The sequence below is a fragment of the Plodia interpunctella genome, chromosome 22 (assembly GCF_027563975.2).
Source record: "Plodia interpunctella isolate USDA-ARS_2022_Savannah chromosome 22, ilPloInte3.2, whole genome shotgun sequence".
NCBI classification, from domain to species: Eukaryota; Metazoa; Arthropoda; class Insecta; order Lepidoptera; family Pyralidae; genus Plodia; species Plodia interpunctella.
In genome coordinates this window covers 3,531,879-3,555,105 of record NC_071315.1, presented here as the reverse complement: position 1 = coordinate 3,555,105, position 23,227 = coordinate 3,531,879, and the positions used below count along the sequence as shown (strand labels likewise).

At 37.8% G+C, this 23,227-nt stretch overlaps 4 protein-coding genes across 9 annotated transcripts; 2 read left to right on the top strand and 2 right to left on the bottom strand.

Annotated features, from left to right (window-relative positions):
• Positions 1-296: 296 nt before the first annotated feature.
• Positions 297-2,378, top strand: LOC128679840 (exosome complex component MTR3-like). 2 transcript variants are annotated; one of them, XM_053762303.2, is made up of 4 exons: positions 297-553; positions 1,032-1,149; positions 1,514-1,673; positions 1,887-2,378. In XM_053762303.2, the coding sequence occupies exons 1-4, from the start codon at positions 391-393 to the stop codon at positions 2,370-2,372; spliced, it is 927 nt and encodes a 308-aa protein (XP_053618278.1). In that variant the 5' UTR covers positions 297-390; the 3' UTR covers positions 2,373-2,378. The 2 variants fall into 2 exon arrangements, with proteins under 2 accessions (XP_053618278.1, XP_053618277.1); XM_053762302.1 differs by having other exon boundaries at positions 298-562.
• A 309-nt stretch (positions 2,379-2,687) lies between these two features.
• On the bottom strand, positions 2,688-3,259 carry Sf3b5 (Splicing factor 3b subunit 5). 2 transcript variants are annotated; one of them, XM_053762305.1, is made up of 2 exons: positions 3,207-3,259; positions 2,688-3,024 (listed from the first exon to the last, which is right to left on the bottom strand). In XM_053762305.1, exon 2 carries the CDS (start codon positions 3,019-3,021, stop codon positions 2,764-2,766), a length of 258 nt encoding a protein of 85 aa, XP_053618280.1. In that variant the 5' UTR covers positions 3,022-3,024; positions 3,207-3,259; the 3' UTR covers positions 2,688-2,763. The 2 variants fall into 2 exon arrangements, with proteins under 2 accessions (XP_053618280.1, XP_053618279.1); XM_053762304.1 differs by having other exon boundaries at positions 3,105-3,243.
• Positions 3,260-3,765: 506 nt separating this feature from the next.
• JMJD7 (Jumonji domain containing 7) lies at positions 3,766-10,385 on the top strand. The gene is made up of 12 exons (XM_064436699.1): positions 3,766-4,060; positions 4,876-5,181; positions 5,561-5,677; positions 5,971-6,088; positions 6,223-6,432; positions 6,624-6,810; positions 7,213-7,220; positions 7,443-7,593; positions 8,058-8,213; positions 8,417-8,583; positions 8,948-9,169; positions 9,589-10,385. The coding sequence occupies exons 1-12, from the start codon at positions 3,911-3,913 to the stop codon at positions 9,807-9,809; spliced, it is 2,013 nt and encodes a 670-aa protein (XP_064292769.1). The 5' UTR covers positions 3,766-3,910; the 3' UTR covers positions 9,810-10,385.
• On the bottom strand, positions 10,383-22,614 carry LOC128679839 (disintegrin and metalloproteinase domain-containing protein 10-like). Of its 4 annotated transcripts, none has more exons than XM_053762298.1 (13): positions 22,424-22,614; positions 19,148-19,345; positions 18,036-18,154; positions 17,336-17,576; positions 16,532-16,727; positions 15,839-16,002; positions 15,277-15,474; positions 14,597-14,705; positions 13,826-13,937; positions 13,100-13,258; positions 12,245-12,407; positions 11,306-11,478; positions 10,383-10,498 (listed from the first exon to the last, which is right to left on the bottom strand). In XM_053762298.1, the coding sequence occupies exons 1-13, from the start codon at positions 22,599-22,601 to the stop codon at positions 10,397-10,399; spliced, it is 2,112 nt and encodes a 703-aa protein (XP_053618273.1). In that variant the 5' UTR covers positions 22,602-22,614; the 3' UTR covers positions 10,383-10,396. The 4 variants fall into 4 exon arrangements, with proteins under 4 accessions (XP_053618273.1, XP_053618274.1, XP_053618276.1 ...); XM_053762299.1 differs by having other exon boundaries at positions 11,306-11,434; XM_053762301.1 differs by having other exon boundaries at positions 19,144-19,345; positions 22,498-22,614.
• Between the last annotated feature and the right edge of the window lie 613 nt (positions 22,615-23,227).

The window sequence follows — 23,227 nt, the reverse complement described above, 5'->3', positions numbered from 1 at the left end:
ATTCATATTAACTACGCAATGTTCACGCATTCGCATCGGCATACCTCTGAGTTCAGAGACAGAGTAACTGGCATTATTCAGCGGCCGCACTTGCACGGAATAATAAATGTGTTTAATTTTCCATGCGTCCTTGATACGAACTCACAATCTCAATATACATACCTAACTGGGTTGAAACTTTTTTAAAATCGTATGGTTTCCGAATCACGATTCCGTCAGGATGGATTATTTATCTCGGCCCGTGGAACGAAGTACTTACTAAATACATGGGGTCCTAACTAATCATGACATTAGTTAGGCATATGTCAGTCAGACAGCAAATAAGTTTACAAACTTTAAATTCTAACCTAAAACTTTTGAGTAAATCAAAGAAGTAAATACATAATAGAAATGCCACTTGATTACAGAAGATTTAACGGCCCAGAAGATAGTGTGTCATACAAGCGGTTTACCAAGGAATATTTGAAGACATATGATGAGGTTTTCAAAGAACTACTCGACGACAAAGCAATACGCAAAGATGGGCGGGCGCTGGATGAATCCCGCAGCATGTGTATGTTTTGTATGTGTTTTGATTTCTGTATGGAATTTGACCCCTAACCCCTTATGTATGTCCACATTTTATCCTATAAGGACAGGCGGAATTGCGCGCTTGGCTGCATTATGGCGTGCGGTTCTTACTTAGAATCAGGGACCAGACAAGCCGTTCTTTTGCTTAATACTTTGAAAAGCTTTCCCATATTCTTGTGTAACCTGTTCAATGGCTAACCCAATGCAATGACTATCCCATATTATGCGTTGTAGTAGTATCCCATATTAAATTATGTGTTGTAGACTAAATTATGAATTCTGGATTCATGCATCACAATTCCATAATAATAAATATGTACCATTACACATTCAGTTTGCACTTGTCTTTAGTACAACAACTGGAAGTATTGTATAATCTGTGGTACAGATATGGTGTTTTATGTATAAATTTATAAATAGATTATTATTTTAAAACCTCACATATTACTAAAATATTACAGTTGCCAGGACTGATATGGTCTCGCAAGCCAAAGGTTCATCATATGTGGAGATGAGGAGAACAAAAGTTATTTGTTCAGTATTTGACCCTAGAGAAATTCCACATCAAAATGAATTCAGGTAACATTAGCTTTGTATTTTTTTTTACTTTATGAATAAAGAATAAGTGAGCTTGTCACATAATCCACAAAGCAATAAAAAATTGGAATCCTGAAAATGATAATATAATTTACTGGCAGAGAATACTATTAATAATCAGATGCCATTTTCAACATATTGTCATTTGGTAAAGATTTTTTTATACCTATTCTGTCCCACGGCTGGGCAGAGGTCTCATCAAGCTCCTTCCTTCATACTATACAATGCCAAATACATTTCTTTCAAGCTTTGCAGATCATCGCACCAATGCCTAAACTCTAACTCCTAGATCTGACACATATAATCACAACACATATAAACATAAATCAATATTTCTTTCTTGCAGCCAACTTGGCCAAATATTTTGTGAAGTGAAATTCGCGCCTTTTTCGTGCCCGCGCAAACGCCGCCCGCACGCTCCTGACGCAGAAGAAAGAGCCTTGTCAGTGGCACTGAGACAGGCCCTAGAACCTACTGTCTGCAGACATCTTTTTCCTAATTATCAGGTACTTAATTTAAAAAAAAATCCTAATATTAGACTAAGTCTGTACTGTATGTAGTTGGTATAGTTGACATGTACACATATGTATAAAATTACAGAATTACAGATATTCTTTGATAAGTGATGAAATCAGCCTAAAAACAATAGAAAACACAAATATACATTTCTTTTCATTTTTAAAGTGGGTCATCATAATATAGTTTCTTATTTTTTCCAGATTGATGTCTTCATTTACATTCTCGAGCACGACGGATCATGTCTAGCAGCAGCCATAAATGCTGCTGGCCTGGCTCTAGCTGATGCAGCAGTTCCAATGTATGACATCATTACAGCATGCTCGGTCGCTATTGTTGATGACACAATGTTTGTAGACCCCACGGAAGCTGAAGAACATATAGCTATGACAAGTCCGGAGACAAGCGGAATAAATCACGGAGTTGTCACAATGTCTATGCTCTCTGGTCTGAAACAAGTGTCAGATTTCACACAAATTGGCTCAATAGATGTTGAATGTGTTACGAAAATTATTGATTTGTTAGAGGGTGAGTGTGAAAAAATTGTGCCTAACATACAGAAAGTGTTGGTTCAGAATGTGGTACAAAATGTTGAGCAACAAAAGAGGTTGCAAGCAGAGGCTAAAGAGAGGGAAAAAATGCTGAATTTGAAGCTTGAAGAGTGGAAAGCATTATTAAATGCTGGATGATGAATAGTTGTATGTTTTATTTTGTTGATACACTGATTTTATTATTTTAATTAAGTATACTTACAATAGGTCATCAAGTATTAGTTATTTTTATACAAAATGTCAAATACATTTAACTGTCTTCCTAAATGAATTTCAGGATGTCAACTGCAGTACAAATGTTAAAATTAGGATAATAAAGCTACTGGAATACATGAAAAAAGATTTTTCTACTTGATTACCCTGGACCATCTACAAGACAATTTCGATAGTTTGTTGTAGTGTCACAGGAAATTTAAAAATAAATTGATATTTTTTATATTAAAAGGATCACTGTTTCCTATAAAATACTTTTATTTAAATTACTTAAATACACTTAAATATTAAAGTAAACATCAAAACATAAGTGGAGCTAATCTTCTGGCTTTTCTGGAGGTGGCCCACAGGGCTGTAGCATTCTTTCCATTAAATTAAACTTAACGCGAGCTTTTGATTCGTTTTCAACAATCGCAAAATAGCTAAGCAAGTCTGGATGGCCCATATAGCTGCAGCATGAATCACGGTGTTGGTTCGTCAACCACTCGTATTTCGTAGTATCCGCGTGACCAGTACCTATATACTTGCTCTGAAGATGCTCTAGTTGACTGTGAATATTGTATCTTTCACCCATTTTCTGAAAAAGTAATTTGGAGGTTATAAATCTGCAAGTGTTTTAAAAGACAAAATTTAAATAGACAAGTGCTTACTACTTACAGCGGATGATGATTTCAGTCAAAAGTTTTTTTATAGTGACTCACTAATATAAAACAAATTGTCTCCAACGCTCACGAATATCAAATCAATCAAAACAACTACCTATAGCGACGAGTAACGACGTTTCAGCGCGTCAGCGAATAATTGCCCACAATGAATGACGTTTAGTGTCAAATGCAAAAATGTATTTTTTTTGTTGAGAAGGCGAGTGAACTAATTTGTTATTCCATAAGCTAGCTTGTTCACTTCGATATAAGTCGACGATACCGACGGTACCTATTATCGCCCGCGGAGGCTCTTTCTAAATGTACTAAACTAAATAGGAATTAGACACCAACCCATGGAAGAAATTATATTATGTTACAAAATAATTGATATAAATGAAGCTGAATCGTAAAACTATAATAGATATGACATGTTTTTATATCTGTGTAATAAATCAATAAAAAATTAATCCAGCAGTACCTAGTTATCTACTTAGAACGGTTGAAGAGGATTTCTTTAACAAACTTAAGTAGGTACACACTAGTGTAAGTTTGTTTGGTATACCACCTGTTGTTGAACCAATCCACAAACTTAATGTCTGTGGAACCAACCACATTCTTTACCTACAACCATAACGAGGCAGGCAGCACAAGCAAGCAGGCCAATGTTACCAACTTTAACCATCAGGTTGCTAAGGTAACCAAGTAAACTAAAGCGCCAGCTTTAAAATTATTTTTAGTGCAAATTAGTTTGATCAATACTGCAAACTAAAATACGAATTTCATATTTTTAGACTATAAAGTATTTAGAAAATATACACAATGTCGAATATTTTGGAATCAATTGATTTAGAAGATACCGATAGCAACAGTTTGAAAAAAGAAGCGAAAAAGATGGCGCGAAAGAAAAATAAGGAAACTTTCAAAAAACCGACACATTTATTTATGCATGAAAAGTGCCTAACAGCAATAGTACGTATCTATTTAAGTTATTTAATAAAAACTTATTCATTACTTACTACGCTGGCTCAGTGACCTCAAAGTGGATCTTGGCCTCCGAAACGAGAGTACGCCATAATCTTCTTATTATATTCATTAAATAAATAAAAAACTATATACAAGATGAATACAAATTGAAGACATCTCTAAAAGTAGGCACTACATGGGTGTATTGTATGTTAGAATAATGACGATTATCTAACGTCTACTATTCACTAGCATCTGTCATTGCGACTTGCAACAACTCGACTTCTTACAAGGATGCATGTAATAGAAAAGGGAATCCGCATTAGGCACTTCTCTTTATTTCATATGTGTATTCCTTTTCATTATAGCTAGATTGAAAAGTGAGTGTGCCATGACATCCTCCCCACTGTAATTTTAAAACAGAATAGCTCTGACCGCCCCGTGAAGTAGGCTCTCAGTTGATTCAATCGTGTACAAGTCGATCACAGACCATTTAGCCTTACTAAATGGTCTGTTGAGTCGGTCCACAGGTCGGTGACTGTTAGAACATAGGTACTTATTTAGTACTTATAAAGTATGGCTGTGGTGTACTGTACAGTTACGCGCAGAGGTGGTTGTGATAATATAAATGCATGTGTGTACATTTGGTACATGGGGAGAATATAACCTAGAATAACACATAGGGTAGGTACTTACTTTTATCCCGAAACCACGGAAGCGAAGCCCCGGGGTGCAGATAATACTTCATATGATTGTACTTGCTATTTCTATTTGGGCACCTTACTTAGTTTTGCTGTTTTCATGTACTTTTTGGTGTACAGCCGAAGCCGAAAAATGCTACTCATATCGTATACGCCTATTACCATAATAACCACATATCATATTTGGAGAATTTTGATTTATTTTACAACGTTACCCACTTGCATCTACAATGGAATAAAATTGAGAAAATTGGGGGATTGGAAAAAGTCCACAAATTGAAAAAGTTGTATTTGGGAAATAACAAGATCAGCGTTGTGGAGAATTTGGAGAACCTGAAACATTTGGAGGAGTTTCATATTGAAAAACAAAATATTGATGGACCCGATGGCCTTTGCTTTGACCCAAGAACTATGGCATTCCTTGGGGTAAGTACGTATTTTACTCTCACCCGTAGGTATTTATTTGTGTAGAGATAGTAACTTAGTAAAAGTGCGAGTCAGATAAGTCTGTGTTTGACAATATCAGGAACTATCAATAACATATAGGCCACATCGTTGTTTGTAGCGACAGTAGCGCCACGACTGCGAGACTAATTTCGTGGTACGTAGGTTAAATGTACTTTTTAATTGTCAGTGTTGCCAACCAAGAAGACGCAGCGTCCTATCTATTTTAGATGATAAATCTATTTTCTATTAGGTAGTATTATAGTAGGTATTTAGTACTTCTCCGTCTCACTCATTCCACATAGCAGCACTTACCAACCTGGCTTACCTGTACAACTATCTACATTATGTATTTTCACAGGGTTCACTACGAATCCTAAATGTTTCTGAGAACAAACTAACAGATATGATCTGGGTGAAGCCATTGCGGAAACTAGAGGTCCTCATCGCTAAAAAGAATAAATTAGAAGACTATCAAGTAAGTACAAACGTACCTATACTAATGTTCACTTAGCTGCCAATATATGTGAAGCACAAACGACGAACACTTGTAACCCCAGACCATTTAGCCTAAATGGGGCCTGGGGTTACAAGGTCTGTTCTAATAACTAATTATCCGAACCGACGGATCAATAGAAAAGGACGCATGTATTTAATAGAAGGAAGGCCGAGTGATTTTCTTTTTTTTTTAAACCTACGTCTTTGTCTGTTGAATGATGTATTAACGCAATTTTAAACTGAAGAGTACCTATGTAGTTTTTGTGATTCCAGAGTGTAGCTGATGACATGTGCACGTTGATTTCTCTTGTTGACGTAAACTTCACCGGGAACCCTATGTCGAAGAAACATCGCTACAAGGAGACGATCATCGCGAGATGTGCTCAACTACGTAAGATATCACTAATACATGACTCATCTCTTTCTTGGTCGGTGGTATGCTAGTGTACAAAAACTAAGTAGGTATGGTCATGATCAGGACATTGAGATTGATCATAGCAATAAACGGATCTTTGCTGTCTGCAGGAGTACTGGATGGTGTTGTTATCCACGACACTTCGAAGTCGTTCCTGCAGAGTTTTGACAGGAAGATCAGACTGCGGCAGTTGAACGATAAGCACAAACACGAGATGAACCGACAAGGACTAGACGAGTTCTTCGATTTGAACATGTTGCCGGGCCCTAGGGCACAGAGCGCTCTATCTATTGCTGAATATTCTAATCAGAAACCCCGAAGTAAGTACGAACAGACGTAAATTTTACGTTCGAATTACGCGTTACTGAATTACTGGTATAAAATGAAACATAGATTGGAGTAACACATGATATATTTTATTCCAAAATTCCCATGGGAATAGAGTCCCGAGTCGCAGGTAGTATAGCCGAGTAGCAGGTGTTGTATAAAAATGAGATTTTAATATTTGCAGTTACTGCAATTGACTCCACATACACATTCATGCCACGCGCTTTTTGGCGTACGCGGCCAACGCAGACGCCCGTCAAAGCAACTGCTCCACCCATGGAGCCTCCGCCGCAAGTAAAACAACCGAGTGACTCGAACCAACAAGTTTTGAAGGGAATTCTAAAGAAACCTATGCCAATGAAATATTTGCCGTGATTTTTTTATTGTTTGTTAATTATGTTCTGTAACTATTTTTAATAAAAATTTTGGGCTTGAGTATAAGTTTTGTTTCATTCAAAAATTTCTCAGTCTCTAGACTAAGAGATTTATGACAAAACTAGATGTTGCCCGGGACTTCGCTCCCGTGGGAATAATGTACCTTTCTATTAGTGAAAGAATTTTTGAAATCCGAAAGAGGTTATCCGCCTTAAACATACAAACTCAACGTATATCCATGCAACATACAAAGTAATCCTACTACGTGGAAAAATAATTTGTTTGTGGAAAAATAACAAAAATTTCACACCGCGCAGAAAGTTTATCTTTGCTTGAGACCTGTCTGACCGATAATGTCAAAAGATGAATTTGACATTGACATATTTTGTTGCTGATAGTAAAGTAGGTAGAAAGTAGTTGGATATCAATTTGTAGGTTAATGAAACTTTCAGTTTTGGATATTTAAGTTTTAGCCGCAACAAAAAATATGGAACGAATCACGGAGGCCTTGGAATTATTGAATGAGGAAACTACTGGTAATTATTTGCGTCCTTCACTTATTAATTGTAAAATTATTGACACCTGCGCCTAGATTTTATTGGTTCAATAAATTAAAACGGTTTTGTAGCGTTTTATCTCAGTGGAGATATAAAAGAGGTGTGTTTTCTGGAGCCTCTGGTGTTCCACAGGGAGTTCGTGGCTAAGAATGTTCCGGTGGTGCTACGGGGCGGGTGTGCAGGATGGCCGGCGACTAAGAAATGGAATGCGCGGTACTTTCGGTAAATGGTTAATTTAGCACTATTAAAGGCCGGTAAAGTGCATTTTATGTTCTTTGCTATGAAAGCACAGACCACACAGCATTTGTCTGTCAGAAGTTACATCAGTCTTTGGTTTGCTTGAATTTGATCCATTTAAAGTAAAATATAGCCTTTGTCACTCCAGCTCTTCAACTATCTCTGCACCAAGTACCTATTTTGATGCAAAAAAGAAACTGGATTCATCCCTTTCCCATTCCCTTATTTAACTGTTATTCATAAAATATTAAAATATTCTTAAGCTTTTTAGCTTAAGAATATTTTATTATTTTTTATGTTTTGTCTCTTTCTGACAATTTTAATTATTATAAAGCGTGATAGTGACAAAACATATTTTAGCTTAGAGCATTGTTTTAAATTTTTTATGAATAACAGGGTTAATTTTTTACATACTTATCTTGTTTACACCATTGTACTTTTTCTTTTAGTGAAAAACTAGCTAACAAAAATGTGACAGTGGCCATAACACCCAATGGTTTAGCAGACGGGATCACCAGTGATGATACAGGGGTGGAATATTTTGTTACTCCGTATGAGGTAGACATGCCTATGCCGGAGTTTCTAGACAGCCTTGATGCTAAAATGTAAGTAACATTTTGGAACTTTTTGATTATAGAGCCAGTTGTAAAACAACAATATAATCTTCATAATTCAAAAAGGTTTCTTATGTTGATGAAATGATGCCTTGAATACAAGGATGAGGGAGAGAAATGTTTTTTTTTTTATTTTGATAATACACTATTATACTTATACTATAAACATTTTAATGTATTTATAATGTTTTTAGAGACAAATATATAACATATATCCAGCGCCAAAACTCCAATTTGACGGAAGATTTCAAAGAGCTACTCGGAGATGTGGAACAAGAAGTGCCATTTGCCAGTCAGGCTTTTAACAAGAAGCCTGATGCTGTCAACTTCTGGATGGGTGATGAGCGAGCTGTCACTTCTAGTGAGTAGGACTACTCAAAGTATTTTATAATCTATGGAAAAGAAATAGTAGGAAAACAGATACTGGGCTCTGACGCGCAATGGAATGGCTGTGGAAGGAAACAGGAACACACTCAGATGAAGTTTTAAGCTTTTTTCAACCTATCTTTTAATAGTCTCTGAGTGTTTTCCGGTTCCTTCCACAGCTTTAGAGCTTTAGAGACCAGGGTCCTTCCTACTTTTTCTCCTCCATTTCACACGGTCTTTGGCATTCTTAATTACCAGATTAATGGCACTCATATCTTACTGAAAACATCAAGCCTTAGCATCAAAACTTAGTCATATATTGCAAATAATTTATATATTTTGTTTTATTGAACTTCCAGTGCACAAGGACCCCTACGAAAACATCTACTGCGTGATAGATGGTCACAAGGACTTCATCCTTATACCACCCACAGACCTGCCCTATGTTCCATACAAACGATATCCTCAAGCAGAGTTCAGAATAATAGACACCCAGTGGCATATTATACCTAATACTGGGCAGATTGAGTGCCAGGGCATTGATAGTACGAAGGATATTGGTATACCTTGGATTTGCATAGGTAAGTACACATTTTAGTGTTCAAAATAACCTCAAATAACATGCAATATAGGATTTTGTATTATATTATTTAAGGCATTCTGCCTGTCTGACGCCAAAGCCCTTTGGGAATATTTTAATTATTAAACTTTATTGTTCCAATTAAAAACATACTTAAAAACGAATGGAGAACTTAATAACAGCTAACCATTACGACAAACAGAAAAAAAAAGTAGGTGCAAAAAAGACTAATAATCCAACATATACTTGTATATAATGATAATTAAGATATACAGATGATACATAAACATACATGTACATACATGGATATGGAGTGGTTGGATTCATCTGTTAGTTGTCTACACAAATCTTAAATGGAATTTAATTATATAAGTCTGTGGGAACAATAAAGTTAATGCATAAAATCCTTTTTACTTCCAGATCCCCTAAAACCCGACTACGCCAAATACCCAGAGTTCAAAAAGGCGAACGCGTTTAAAGTTCGTGTGAATAAAGGCGATTGTCTATACCTGCCTAGTCTATGGTTCCACCACGTGACACAAAGCCACGGATGTATAGCGGTCAATTACTGGTACGATATGGAGTTTGATATCAAGTATTGCTATTTCAAAATGCTGGAGAGTTTGTGCGCTAAATATTGAAGTAAGTATTAAAAGAATCTATTTTTAAATTAAGTATTTCTGTTTTCATCGCTCCTATCTTGTTACAACAAAGATTTGTGCCGTTATTTGTTACTTATGACATTTCTGCACCGTCATAAAGATTTATGTCTATGTAATATTTATAAAAAAAATATATTTATTTATCGGTTATGGGCCCAGTGCGAATCCACTTGAGTAGGTATTTGGCTACATGTAGAATAATGTAAACAAATCATATTTGTGGTGTAGACGAGAGTATCTTCTGTCTTCAAAATGTTTTATTTACCGTTGTAGACTAGACATTATGGTCAATGGTCGGTACAGACACGTACGGCCAAGACAATTTCTTAACAGTTCGCGTTTATTGTATGAAATTGTAATGAATGTGGCTGATTGCATAATTAATGCAATATCAATTTTATATAATAAACTCTCATTGCTACGCATTACGCATAAGGCATGCACCGGCCTTTAGCCAATATTGTAAATAAGCTAAGCTAAGTTTCGAAAAGGACATGTTATAATCGTGTATTTATTATAATCATTTTTACAGTTAATAAAATAACTGAAAACTATTTTTTTAAGTTTTATTTCAATACGTACGACACACTTAAAATCAACTGGAGTAAAACTGGCTTGGGCCATACCTGTATGCTCGCACTTCTCCGAATTATGAGTTGTTTTTTGTGCTGAAAATGAAATCGGTATTTGTTTCGTGCAAATAAAAACGAAAAATCCGTGGGACAGTGAATTGGCGCAGTGCTCATTACAATTGACCTAAATTATGCACAGTTATATTTTGTCCTGCAGTCAGTCTATAAATAGAAAAATCGGATTTTTGATGAACTAATCCTTTTAGTCAAATCATCAAATTGGTGGCGGCCTTGTGGGCGAGGTCATAATAGACCAATGATAGCGACACTTGTCAAAAATTCGTAGCATTTTGAGAAATTCTACTAATATTATAAATGTATGTGTATGTATGTTTGTTACTCTATAACGCAAAATCTACGGGACGGATTGTTATGAAATTTATAACCTGGAATAACTCATAAGGTACTTTTTATCCCGAAATTCCCACAGGACCGATCCTCGGGGCGCAGCTAGTACCTACTAGTATAATTTTAAATTTTTAAAGGTCCAATTATCACCATCCGCCTACCCTTATCCCACTCTATGTGTGGTCGGTATAGCCACGTCAGTCTCCTCCACTTCTCCCTGTCTGATGTTAACCGATACGTTAATTCCTTATGTTTGTCTAATATCCTAACTAATATTATAAATGCGAAATTAACTTTGCTTATTACCTCTTCACGTTGAGTCTACTCAACCAATAATCTTGAAATTTTGCATACATGTAGTTTATAGTATGGAGAAGGACATAGGGTACTTTTCATTCCGGAAAAATAACTATTCCCGTGGAAGCCGCGGGCAACAGCTAGTTTTGAATAAATACTGTCGACTTTGATTCTAAAACTCGAACGTCAAATACGAACCATAATATGAGGGTAGACGTTAGATCTGGGTGTGGTCTGCCGCCGCTTGCAGACGCCCCTGGCCGTGCAGATCCCGACCGTGTTCTGTGTGACGCACGGCCCGCCCTCCAGCCACGCGCGCACCGCCACCTTGCGGCAGGAGACTTTGTTGCATATGCTTACTGTCACGTTCGCTGCGAGGTGATGATTTTATCACAGTTTCGGTACACGTGTCCCATATCCTCTAATTAGGCAATATACACAAATTTCCCACTTTCCAAAATGCCTACTCATCTCTTACTCATTTCCTACAATGACTACAAAGGCAATACCTATGTATATAGGCAATACATGTGATTTCCTAAAATTAAAACCTTTTTAACCCCCGGCGAAAAAAGAGGCCGCTAAGTCTGTCTGTGTACATGTCACCGTAGCTCATCAACGAGTGAACCAATTTGGATGCGGGTTTTTTTTATTTGATAATTCTTATGCGGTGGTTCTTAGATACTTTTGATCAAAATCGATTCAGCCGTTCAAAAGTTGTAACGAAATGTTACATGGTTTTATTTAGTTTCACTTGTCCCGTTGTCTGTAATCTAATCTTGCAATTCCCACGTCGCTTCAGCTTCCATGACAATGCATTGTTATGATAAGCTTGACCTGTTGGTGAAGCTCGGATCGGCTCCAAACGAGGGAACTCTAAGTATTAGTTGTAACTATAATTTTAAGACTTCTGTAAAACTTGGTTTGTAAATATATAATACTAGCTTGTGCTCAAAGCTATGAGAGCTAGAGAGCTATGAGACAAGATTTTCATACAAATTTTCACCATTATAGTAATTTGGGGGTTGATTTCCGGAAAAAAAGTAGTCTATGTTTGAACGGGGGTCTTTAAGTACAAATCGGTCCAGCGGTTTAGCCTTGAAATATTAACAGACAGACAGACTTTACAATACATACGTCCGGTGTAATCATCCATGGGCCACTTCTCCGGCCACTTAGTGGTGTTGGCCAGGACTTCGATGGCAGCCATCTCGGCACCCATGCACCTGCCCTCGCTGTTTGGTGACGCCTTGTTGGGTAGGAGGCAGCATATACCGCAGATGTGATAGCCAAGACCACCCTGTGACATATAATATTGATTTGTATCCCTAAAGAGCTATATTTAATCTGTGGAAAATTAGGTATTACTGAGATGTAAATAGCAAAGTCGCACTACGCACACAGATTCTAACGATCTGTGTGCGTAGTGCGACTTGGCTATTTACATCTCATCATCATCGAGTCGATTCGCAGTGAGACGTAGCTAACCAATCACAGTGCGCCATTGTGATGCAACGACAACCACACCGCACTGTGATTGGTTCAATGCTTCTCACTTCGAATCGATTCGATAGTGAGAAATGGCATGCAAACCCGCATATAGTGATTGCCAAATAAATGAGATTGAAGTGTTAAATATAACATTAGTATTCATGTGTGGTCTAGAATAGGACCACTTCATATCCACCCAAAGCGACTAAGGGACAACCAACAACCAACCAACGCACAAGCACAGTTGGTTGGTTGTTATTTACAACTAGCGGCCCGTCCCGGCTTCGTTCGGGTACAAACATTTACATTATACCTTCTCAGGAATCACACAATGTAATGGTGAAAACTTTTATTATTTAATTCAGAATATGAATAAATACAATAGAGGCGTAATTTCTGAATAAACGATTTGATTTTATGAAAATCCGGCCGATGACCTCGATTTGTAAGTATAAGGATGATTGCTGAATGTTATGTTTATAAAATAAAGTAGTTACATACAGTGCCGGTCTTGCCACACGAGCACTCCTTGAGCCCCAGCGCCGCGCACTCGGCCGCGTGGCAGCCGCCGTCCGGGAGACAGCTGCCGTTGAGGCCACACTCGCATGTAGCTGTCTCGTTCCCGCAGGAGCATTCCTGCTCTTGGCTTTTTGTGCAGTCCTGATGTACACAAGGAATTATTTTTATTATATATTATTATTTGAAAATACAGTGACAAAAAGCGGCTTTCAGTTCTAAATATGGGCACCTCCAAAATTTATTGTTTTTTCTTTTTTGTGTAAAATCTTAATGCGGTTCACTGTTCTTAATGTTGGCTACGGAACCCTAAAAACATAAAATGAATTATGAACCACAGAGATTGAAATAACAATTTTAATGCAAGTTTCTATACATTAACTGTTAGAATAGATACAAAAATACATACCCAATATTACCTATCAAAATGGCTACAACTACCTATCAAATTGAGACGAGTGAAAGGAAAAGGAAAAGCCCAGCTGTAGGATAAACCCACAGTCTACTATGAAGATTTTGGTGGCCAATGTTTTCGGTTTAATAGATTTTGACTACATTATGGAAAACTATGTAATACTTTGCAAAAAATTCCTTTATCTGGTGTAGAATAATTTGGAAAGAAGATTTTTTAGTTTTCGCTAATAAACAAAATATATTGGCGCTAGTGTGCAGTTATGTATCGCCTAAAAAAAATAAAACCTCTATACTAACAATGCCATAACTGGTGTAGTCCACGTAGTGGCAGGTGGCGTTGCAGCACAACCCTTGGGACGGGTGGCACATCGCTGACGGCGCCACGGAGCATCCTTCTCTGTGCAGAGTGCTGAAGAATGCGTTTATATCAATTGCGATATTGCGCGTTAGATTAGTTAGAGACCTGGCCTTAGATTTCTTGGCTTCATGTGCAGAAAACCAGTTCAATTGCAATATTGCGCGTATAAACCTGGCCTTAGATTTCGGCCTTCTTGGCTTCATGTTCAGAAGTCGTAAAGCGTTAATAAATTCAATAGTGTAAGAACGCGGTCCTATTGCGCAGTAGTGCTCCGTTGTTTTGTCTTCCATCAATGGACAGAAATTGTATAGTGATTCGACGCATGCCGAGCACAACGGAGCGGCACTACGCAACGTAGGAAGGGCTCTACGAGCTTCTAGTTGCCACTAGTTTCAGTTGAGATGTGTGGCCTGTGCTATGCTTATGCTACATTTAGTTTATGCTTTTATTCATTACCAGCTTTTGCTCGCGGCTTCGCCCGCGTGTATTTCTCTGAGAAAGTGGAATAGACACGATTCTCATACAAATTTTCACCCCCCATTATAGTCATATGGGGGTTGAGTTTTGAAAAAAATATGTTTTAACTGGGTTTTTAACTACATGCGTACCAAATTTCATCAAAATCGACTTAGCGTTTTAACCGTGAAAGCGGAACAGACAGGCTTCGCATTAATATTATTAATTATGGTTGTGTGTGTCAAGTGAATTACCCTTCTTCAAACACGAGCGCTCCGCCAGCTCGCGGCGTGCAGCACGGGTCGCTGTGGCTGCACCGGGATGGGAGGCCGCAGTCGCACGCCTCGCCTTCTTCCACAATGCCTGCAAACATAATTATACATTACTTTTACAGAGACTATATTACGTTGAACAAGTTTTAACTGGATAGCGGATATTTCCTTGATTTTTTTTTCGAATGGCACATTCAACGTTTATGTAAGAGTTCCTTTTAAAAAATGAACCAGAATTTTCAACATCATCATGCTGGAAATCTAGGTTTGAATCTATTCTAATCTGAGTGCGTTTTTGGTTTCTTTCGTAAACACTAGCGTTGGAGTTGGAACCCATAGTATCCGTTTTCCTACTTTTTCTTCTCACGTGGCACGGTCTTAGAAGCCCTACCATTGGCACGCATATTTGCTTGACAAGATCAAGCCAGCACTTTTTGGGTTTGCCCCTTCTACCAAGCCCGGGCGTGAGAGCATTTGTTCCTACGTAGGTACCAGCCTAACTTGTTGGTTTATACGAGCGTGCCCGTACCAGCGCACGGGGCGTTCTCGGAGTTTATCTGCCATGTCACATATGTGAAGCCACTTCCATCAACTATGCATTGTATCTATTTTATACTAATAAAGAAGTGAATTGAATTTTGGTAAAATAAAGTTCTGTTCACCATTTCCACAATAGGGCCTGTCTTCCTCTGTCAGGCAGTAGCTCATACTACTGAGCGTGGCTGCGATCCTTCGCTTGCTGCATACAGAGAACTCGAAATGCATGCTGCTCTCTCCCGTCGTTGACTGAGCGCTCATGAGGAACCCTCGGCACTCCTGGTTCGGGAAGTTGTCGTCGTGGTGAGCACCGAAACTGTGGCCTGAGTGGGGAAGAAGGACAGCAGGGAAATTATATTAAAAGCAAGTATATCGCGGCAGGTTGGGCATAAAGTACCTACACCACGCCGCGTGGCAAACATGGAACACATTTCCAAGCCATCAAAATCAAAGCAGGTGTTCAGAAATTAGACCTACACAGGTACTTCCTAACGCTATATTTTAAATTAATTAATATTTATTTATCAAAGCTACAAATTGCTAGCATTTTTAACAAGCGTTCCAGAGAGGATATGCCGAAAGATATTAATTTAAACAGTTCTCTATCATGATGGAAGGGTTTACCGCGATCATTTTTTAAATTATTATATGGTGTTACTTCTCATATTGGTTAGCTGTATGGCTTACCCATTTCATGAGCCAGCGTCAACGCTGCTATCCTCTCCGGCACCCTCTCTTTGTCTTCAGTGGTGGAATGTGATATAGCCAGGGTGTTGAATGACCGCCCATACGCCCGTCTATCGCATAATCCTCCAGCTGCCCCACCCATGCCTCCACCCAGAGATGTGAAGCTGAAAATGGGGATTATTTTGCTCTTCAAGATGCAACATAGATAGACAGAGAATACGTTTATTTGTATTGCCAAAGGAAATTGAAGATCAAAAGCCGTTAACGGGCATCGCTCGGGCAAGGATCTGCGACCTGCTTCTCCTGGCTGACCAGAAGTTCTTCGAGAACGATGACAACTCTAGTCTGAACCAGGCTGTGAGGAGGACGATGCACGCAGTTGCTTCAGCGGTTTTACAAATAACATAATACTAGCAAGGCAAAAAGGGCCTAACTTTGTGAGCTTTCTGTACGTATACAGAAATACTTTTCGTAAGCGCGAGTGAGATATTTAGATGTGAATGGAGGCAGCTCCACTGACAAGAACAATGTTCTTAAATGCTTGATGATGATGAGTGAGATAGATATAGATAGCCTAGTATCTTCTCGAACAGTCCGACGCAGACCGTTCTACGAGTTGGGTTTGTGAATTTTTGGGAAGAAACTGGGCAAATTCTGGGCGTAAATCTATGGATTTGACCATACTATACAAACCTTAGGCCGAGTGTGCGGTTCCTAAAGGCGTACCCAGAGAAGGCGACCCCCAGGCAGACCTCGGACAGGCGCCGCAGCCGCGCGAACCTCATAAGGTAGCTGCGGCCGTCGATGTCGGGGTCCGGCACCAGATCCCCGAACACCCGGCTGTTGGTCTCCGAGGATGTTAGAACTAGGATGTACTTCACTGAGAATCCTGAAGAAGTACATAGTTATAGTCAGATGTTAGAACTGAATATTGGTCTAGTAGTGAAAGGCGGTATTATATATATTTATTTATTTGCCACTGAACCGAGAGGTCCCGGGTTCGATCCCCGGTCGGGTCATGATGGAAAATGATCTTTTTCTGATTGGCCCGGGTCTTGGATGTTTATCTATATATGTATTTATTATAAAATATAGTATGCTTGAGTTAGTATCCCATAACACAAGTCTCGAACTTACTTTGGGGCTAGCTCAATCTGTGTGATTTGTCCTAATATATTTATTTATTTAATTATTTATACTTTACGATTGATCTTTACCACTGATTATATAATATTTCAACTAAGTATCGTTACGATCCCTCGTTTTAGACTGAACGAAAAGACGAATCGATAGTGTATAATGTGCCAGCATTGTGAATAATCTTGGCATTATTTGTTCATATGGAATATAATTAGCAATAGTTGTCGATTCAATCATGTCGCTTGATTTTCATTTCTGTGATTTTTTAATTCGAATTTGTTAAGCTGAAAGACGCCTTACGGGTCCTATGTAAATCTGCATTCACTACCTTTAATAGTCGAATTATTAGATACTTACCAATATTATCAGGCATGCCGTCTTCGTCGAAATCAGCATTCCTGAATATGATGTCGGCTTGCGCTACTGCGTGCATCATCCTCCTCACAGCCTGGTTCAGACTAGAGTTGGCATCGTTCTCGAAGAACTTCTGGTCAGCCAGGAGAAGCAGGTCGCAGATCCTTGCCCGAGCGATGCCCGCTACGGGCTTTTGATCTTCTATCTGATAGGGGAAGAATGGCAGGTGTTCCAAGAACTCCAACTGGAATAAAGATTTTATATCTATATTATTATCCTTACTTAGGGACAGTGGGGGCTCAATACAAAGGAGTACAGTGGAACATTGCCAATAACTATTCAAACTACAAACGAATTCCTACGCAATCACAACGCTTCAAGTAGCATCTGATGGCGCAGCGCAATATGGCTGGCGTGTGACAACAGAGTTTTGAGACGATAAAAATAGTTTTGAGGAGTAAAAAGTTTGAATTTCATACCCGTGAATTATTGAGAAATTACTAATATAATTTAAAATTTTACGTAAAAAGTGCCTGTGAAGGTCAAAAATCTGAATAAATTATTCGAATTTTAATGAGGCGTTCTAAATCAGTACTGACGTTGCGTTGCATCCATTGCAAAGTGTAACTTTATGATGTGCACTACATTATGATGGTTTCTAAATAGATGATGAGTTACTTGTCAGTAATCTTCACCTGATCACCTGGGTCTGTAAGTATTCTCTACGCGGCCGAGGTGACACCACGCCGTCATACTCGAACGCTCCATACGATCTACTGTGGTTGTCTTTGCCGTATGGATCCGCATAAAGCGTCCGATTGCCTGTTTGGATAAATATAATAACGATAAATATCCTTAAATATAAAATGCATAATAATAAATATATGTCAGAAATTTTGCCTACGATAATTTTGTTCAAAATAAAGATCGACGAGTTTTTTGTATCCAAAAGAAATTTTCTAAAAGTCGTTTCAGAGCAATATAGCTTGAAGTCCTAGGTTGGTAAGCGTGGAAAAGCGTTTGTCCGAAGCTATATATTAAAGCAATATCAATACATATAATAAAACAGTAGAAAAAAATTGCTGTACATTAGGCGATAAAGTCACAGCAACAGAGTAAGAATTTGAAAAAAACATTCCATCTATTTGTCTGTATTTCTGTCTGTTTGTCGGTTTGTACACGCTAATCGTCGGAACTACTGGACGGATTTGAATGAAACTTTTTTTTGTTATATAGCTATTAAGCCTGGGCAACATATAGGGCATAAATTATTTCGAAAACTGGAATACCTGATGAACACAATGATGGTACAGCTAAACTATAGGAAATATTGAAATGACGCCTTAACATAAGTTATTCAGCCTGATGAGCATTTCCTGTTGAGATATAAAAATCGAAGATCTGGAACACCTGATGTAGACCTATGATAGTACAGCTAAACTATAGGGAATATAGAAATGACGACTTAATTGTTCAGTCTGATGAGCACTTTCTGTAGAGGTATAAAAATCGAAGATCTGGAACACCTGAAGAAGAGTCATAATAGTTCAGCTAAACTATAGAAAATATACTTTTTCAGTCTGATTAGCATCTTCTGTATGTATAGGTATCGTTACATTTGTCTGTACAATTAAATTTTTCTAATAATTTTGACTCCTTACAAAAAATTGATCGGCCACGCGAACAAAGCCGCAGGCATCAGCTAGTAGTAAATAGCAAAAAGCCCTCACACAAACTACGGATTTATCTGAGTAGTCATAAGAGCACTGTAGACCCCTACATATAAGAATGGAAACAGTGGCGCTAGTTACCAACCCAGGTGCAGAACTCCATAGAAATGATGATCGTCCCCAATATACCCCTCAGCTGACCCCGCCGTTGGGTCCTCCACAGGGAACCCGTACGCCATGGTGACGTCTGCCAACGACAGAGCCTCCACTAGATTGTCTTCTTCGTCTTCCTCGGTTGGGTCGACGATCAACTTGGTTTTATGAGTGGTGAGGGGTAACGAGCCTGAAAGATGAAAATAACTGCTTATAATTCAGCAATACGGTACCAGAAGGCTTACCACGAAAATTATAAACACGTAGCACGTTACTAACGCCTAGATGATCGTGTAAAAAAAGAACAATTACGTGCGGTAGATTTTGACTTTGATGTTATTTGTATTTGTCTCTGGATCTTTTTTCAATGATCTTATAATTATTTTATCACTATAACAGAATAATTATAAATAAAAAGAATAATTGCGTTTGTCCTCGCTGAAGTTCCTAGTATAAATTAGCAAACATTTATATAACAAGGTTAAGTAATTGAAATAATATGCTATTTTAATATAAGTCTATTTCACTACACATCAAATCAAACTTGTGTACTTTTTTCGAATAGTTTATGACATTTCCAAAATATATATTAATGTAATAATTTCTTATTTTTTTTATACTTTTTGTGGTGTGAAACGCCATATTGTATAAATTTGTTTGCTAGACGGATGCGGATGCTTATTCCCGTGAATAAACATAATAACATTGCGTAGTTTGTACGTGAGGTTTTTATTACCGCAAGGAAAATCCGGTAATTTAAATTGAATTCGCCACGTATTGCGGCATTATCGGCCACACTATCGGCTAAAAGACGGTTACGATGTACGTTGATTGTCTTTGCGAAAAATAAGGTCATATAATGTTATAATTATGCGTGTTAGATACTTCGTATTTATTTTTATTCTATTGGTAGTTTTAGACCTGAAACTCCATTTAAACAACCAAAAGGGAGTAAGTACCAGTTTTTTCCTTAGCAGATACCGTGTACCCGATTTTTGAAGTGAAAACTTCTTTGGCGGCGTTGTGCACTTATTGTGATGAGTAAAAAATTTTAAACTCGCGCCAGGACACTGATTCGTGAGACGTCAAAAATGCACATCGTTTATATTCAAGTTTTCACTTCTGCCGGCACTAGCGGGGTGCAAACCAGTTTTTACAGATTCAAATTATTTTTCGAAGCAACGCAATCATCAACCACCTTATAAATGTTGCCTAATTATAAAAATTTAAAAAACAATGTCAATCAAATGTAATTAATTTGTTTGAAATATTCACTTGATTGACGGAAATTATTGTTAATAACAAGTTTTAATTGGCATAGCTCTATGACATAATAATTAAAAAGAGTGGAATGCTTGTAACTCGCGCTCAACCTGTGAACTTATTTTTTATTTAACTTATATTTTATGAACTTATTATGGCAGTGGTGGTATACATTGCTGGCTTATCTTTGCGGTAAATAAAAGCACTCATACAAACGCAATGTTCATGTGTTCGCGTCGGCATCTGTCAGAGTTCGGCGATAATGTGGAACATTTTAAAAATCGATTCAAGAAATGAAGTCACGTGGTAGTCGCAATTTCTACATAGGCTTTGGTGGTCAGTCTTCTTTTTCGTGCGTTGTGGCAACTGTGTCAAATACTTATCTACTATTAAAATTAAATATCCAACATGTCGCCAATAAGGGTGGCTGTCGCTGAGTTAGTTTAACGTAGGTAGTTCTTATATATTTTTCTAATTTTAAAGTTTTTAAGTTGAAATTTTAACCTTATATATTAATTTATTTATATTATTACAATACTATATAACTACAATTGTATAAATACAATTATTAGAATAGCAATCACTTCCCATTATCATCGTCTTTGTATCTCGCACTGGCATCTAGGTAGGACCTTAAGGTCACAACTGAAAATCAGTGTATTGCCCCTCCGGGTAATAGTACCGCTGAGTTGTGTCCTTTTTATATTGCTGCAACACACTCTTATTTGTATTGTGTGTGTTATTAATATGAAGAACCTGTATGTGTTGTGTATTTTGTGTTGTACAAATAAAGATTTTATCTATCTATCTATCTACTATCAAATAAAATACTTTAATTAGTGTACCATAAATATCCTGTGGTATTTCTTTAGTTTTAAAATTAAAAGAAATCGATAAACATATGTTGGTGGCGCTAGTGAGCCGGGAGCGCCCTCTTAAAACACTTGTCCCGAAGACGCACTAAATATAGTGTACTTTTAACCCCCGACGCAAAAAGAGGGGTTTATAAGTTTGACCGCTAAGTGTGTCTGTCTGTGTACCTACCTACGTGGCATCATGGCAGCACCGTAGCTCATCAACAGGTGAACCGATTTGGAGGCGGTTTTTTTTATTTGATAGCAAATTTTTATGCGATGGTTCTTAGATAGATCTTGTTTGGTCAAAATCTTTGGACAAAAAAGTTGTAACGAAATGAATATACTTATTGAAAGTCGGGGTCTTTTTTGTTTAACAAAAAAATATTGTGCACAATCTCCACAGCTACACTACAATGCAATGTGCACAGATGTAAAGGGGCGCAGCCATGGCTGAACCGCTTCACCGCTCCGTCTGCCTCATCCCCTTGTATGACACATCTTTTGTTAAATTGCAGTTTTTTTACTTTACTTTTACGTGGATAATCCTCTTCTTTAATGTTAAGCTTCTGTCAGAATACCTATGTTAAAGTCTCCTAAAGCATCTGGTATGACTTTTACAAATATAGGAAATACTAGAGGTTGCATGGGGGTGCGAGGTGCGAGCACCTCAATACCGAATAAAAAATAAATAAAAGGACGACTCTCAATGGCCCACACGAAGCACTAAGCTTGTATCGCAGGTGCATGGACACAAACATAGCAACAGGCACAACACACCCGGAACCACAGACAAACATTTGTGATGACCGGTAGGTACAAATATTTTCCCGCGGAAATCGAACCCAGGACATCCAGATGGCGGGCGTCGTGACCTCTACGCCACGGAGGTTACGTGCGAAGTGGAGAGAAATAAATAGGAAAGCCGATCCCTGCGCTACGATACAGTAACTATATCTAGAGGCAACCGCGAAAACGAGAAAGAGATAGGTATATTTTATTTATTTATGAAACTTTCTTGTTTCAAGTAAAAAGACACTTATAAACAAATTGCTAAAAGCATTTTCTTCCAGCTAACCATTAAGGACATAAAAAAAAAATATCATGCGCCCCAAAAAGTATCTAAATGTTATTAGGATGTTTTCTCATACCCACAGACTTCAATTTGAGGCAAAGCAGATGGGTTTCCGAACTAAACCTGGCCCGAACTAACTTGTAACCGTACACGTTGCAAACCGGTCGGTATTTCTCCATAGCCTCGTCCACACCGCTCGCCTTCATCAGCTCCGAGCTGGTCAGCATGTATATTAGTAATATAACATGGTACATGTTTTGATTTTGAATTTTAAACGGATTTGACAGTGTTATGTCAAGATTGACAAGGATAGCTCTATCAGTGACTGCCATAGATAAAGAACTTGTTTGGAAATCAAGGTATAGACCACGGGCAACGAGTGGTAACGGTAATGCTTAATCCCACGGGATTTCGGTAGTACTTACTAATTCCATGCTTAATCCTGATAATAATAAAAAAATAGATTATCTTTTTATGAATAACTCTCATGGAAAATTTTTTTTAATGATTTTGATCTTTTACAAATCTTCGCCTACTTATGTAGTTAATATCCCACAGATTTATCCATACAGCATAGTCCGATCAGCTGATCAACAAATTTGTATAGGAAACCAAAAAATATTACTAATTTTTGACATCAGTTTTTGTACCGATTCAGTTTCATTCCGCATCTGAAGGGCTACAACGAAACACAAACACGAAGCACGTTGCTAACGACCACATGCTGTCTCTTTTTCCCATATCGTGTAAAAAAAGAGCAAACATGTGGACGCGACGACGTGCTACGTGTTGTATGTTTCATTGTAGAACCCCTACTCACACTAATTTGTGAAATTTAAAACATACCTTCAGTATTTATGTATGGATAAATTACTTACTA

What these genes read in the sequence shown, in the direction of transcription:
- LOC128679840 (XM_053762302.1), top strand. Translation starts at nt 391, where the DNA reads ATGCCACTTGATTACAGAAGATTTAACGGCCCAGAAGATAGTGTGTCA. An exon ending in CCACATCAAAATGAATTCAG is followed by an intron (nt 1,150 to 1,513) that starts GTAACATTAGCT and finishes TCTTTCTTGCAG; the next exon opens with CCAACTTGGCCAAATATTTT. An exon ending in ATCTTTTTCCTAATTATCAG is followed by an intron (nt 1,674 to 1,886) that starts GTACTTAATTTA and finishes TATTTTTTCCAG; the next exon opens with ATTGATGTCTTCATTTACAT.
- Sf3b5 (XM_053762305.1), bottom strand. Translation starts at nt 3,021, where the DNA reads ATGGGTGAAAGATACAATATTCACAGTCAACTAGAGCATCTTCAGAGC.
- JMJD7 (XM_064436699.1), top strand. Translation starts at nt 3,911, where the DNA reads ATGTCGAATATTTTGGAATCAATTGATTTAGAAGATACCGATAGCAAC. An exon ending in ATAAATTAGAAGACTATCAA is followed by an intron (nt 5,678 to 5,970) that starts GTAAGTACAAAC and finishes TTGTGATTCCAG; the next exon opens with AGTGTAGCTGATGACATGTG. An exon ending in CGCGAGATGTGCTCAACTAC is followed by an intron (nt 6,089 to 6,222) that starts GTAAGATATCAC and finishes TGCTGTCTGCAG; the next exon opens with GAGTACTGGATGGTGTTGTT.
- LOC128679839 (XM_053762298.1), bottom strand. Translation starts at nt 22,601, where the DNA reads ATGTACCATGTTATATTACTAATATACATGCTGACCAGCTCGGAGCTG. An exon ending in CCTCAAATTGAAGTCTGTGG is followed by an intron (nt 19,346 to 22,423) that starts GTATGAGAAAAC and finishes TTCATCTTTCAG; the next exon opens with GCTCGTTACCCCTCACCACT. An exon ending in CAGGCCCTATTGTGGAAATG is followed by an intron (nt 14,706 to 15,276) that starts GTGAACAGAACT and finishes TTATGTTTGCAG; the next exon opens with GCATTGTGGAAGAAGGCGAG.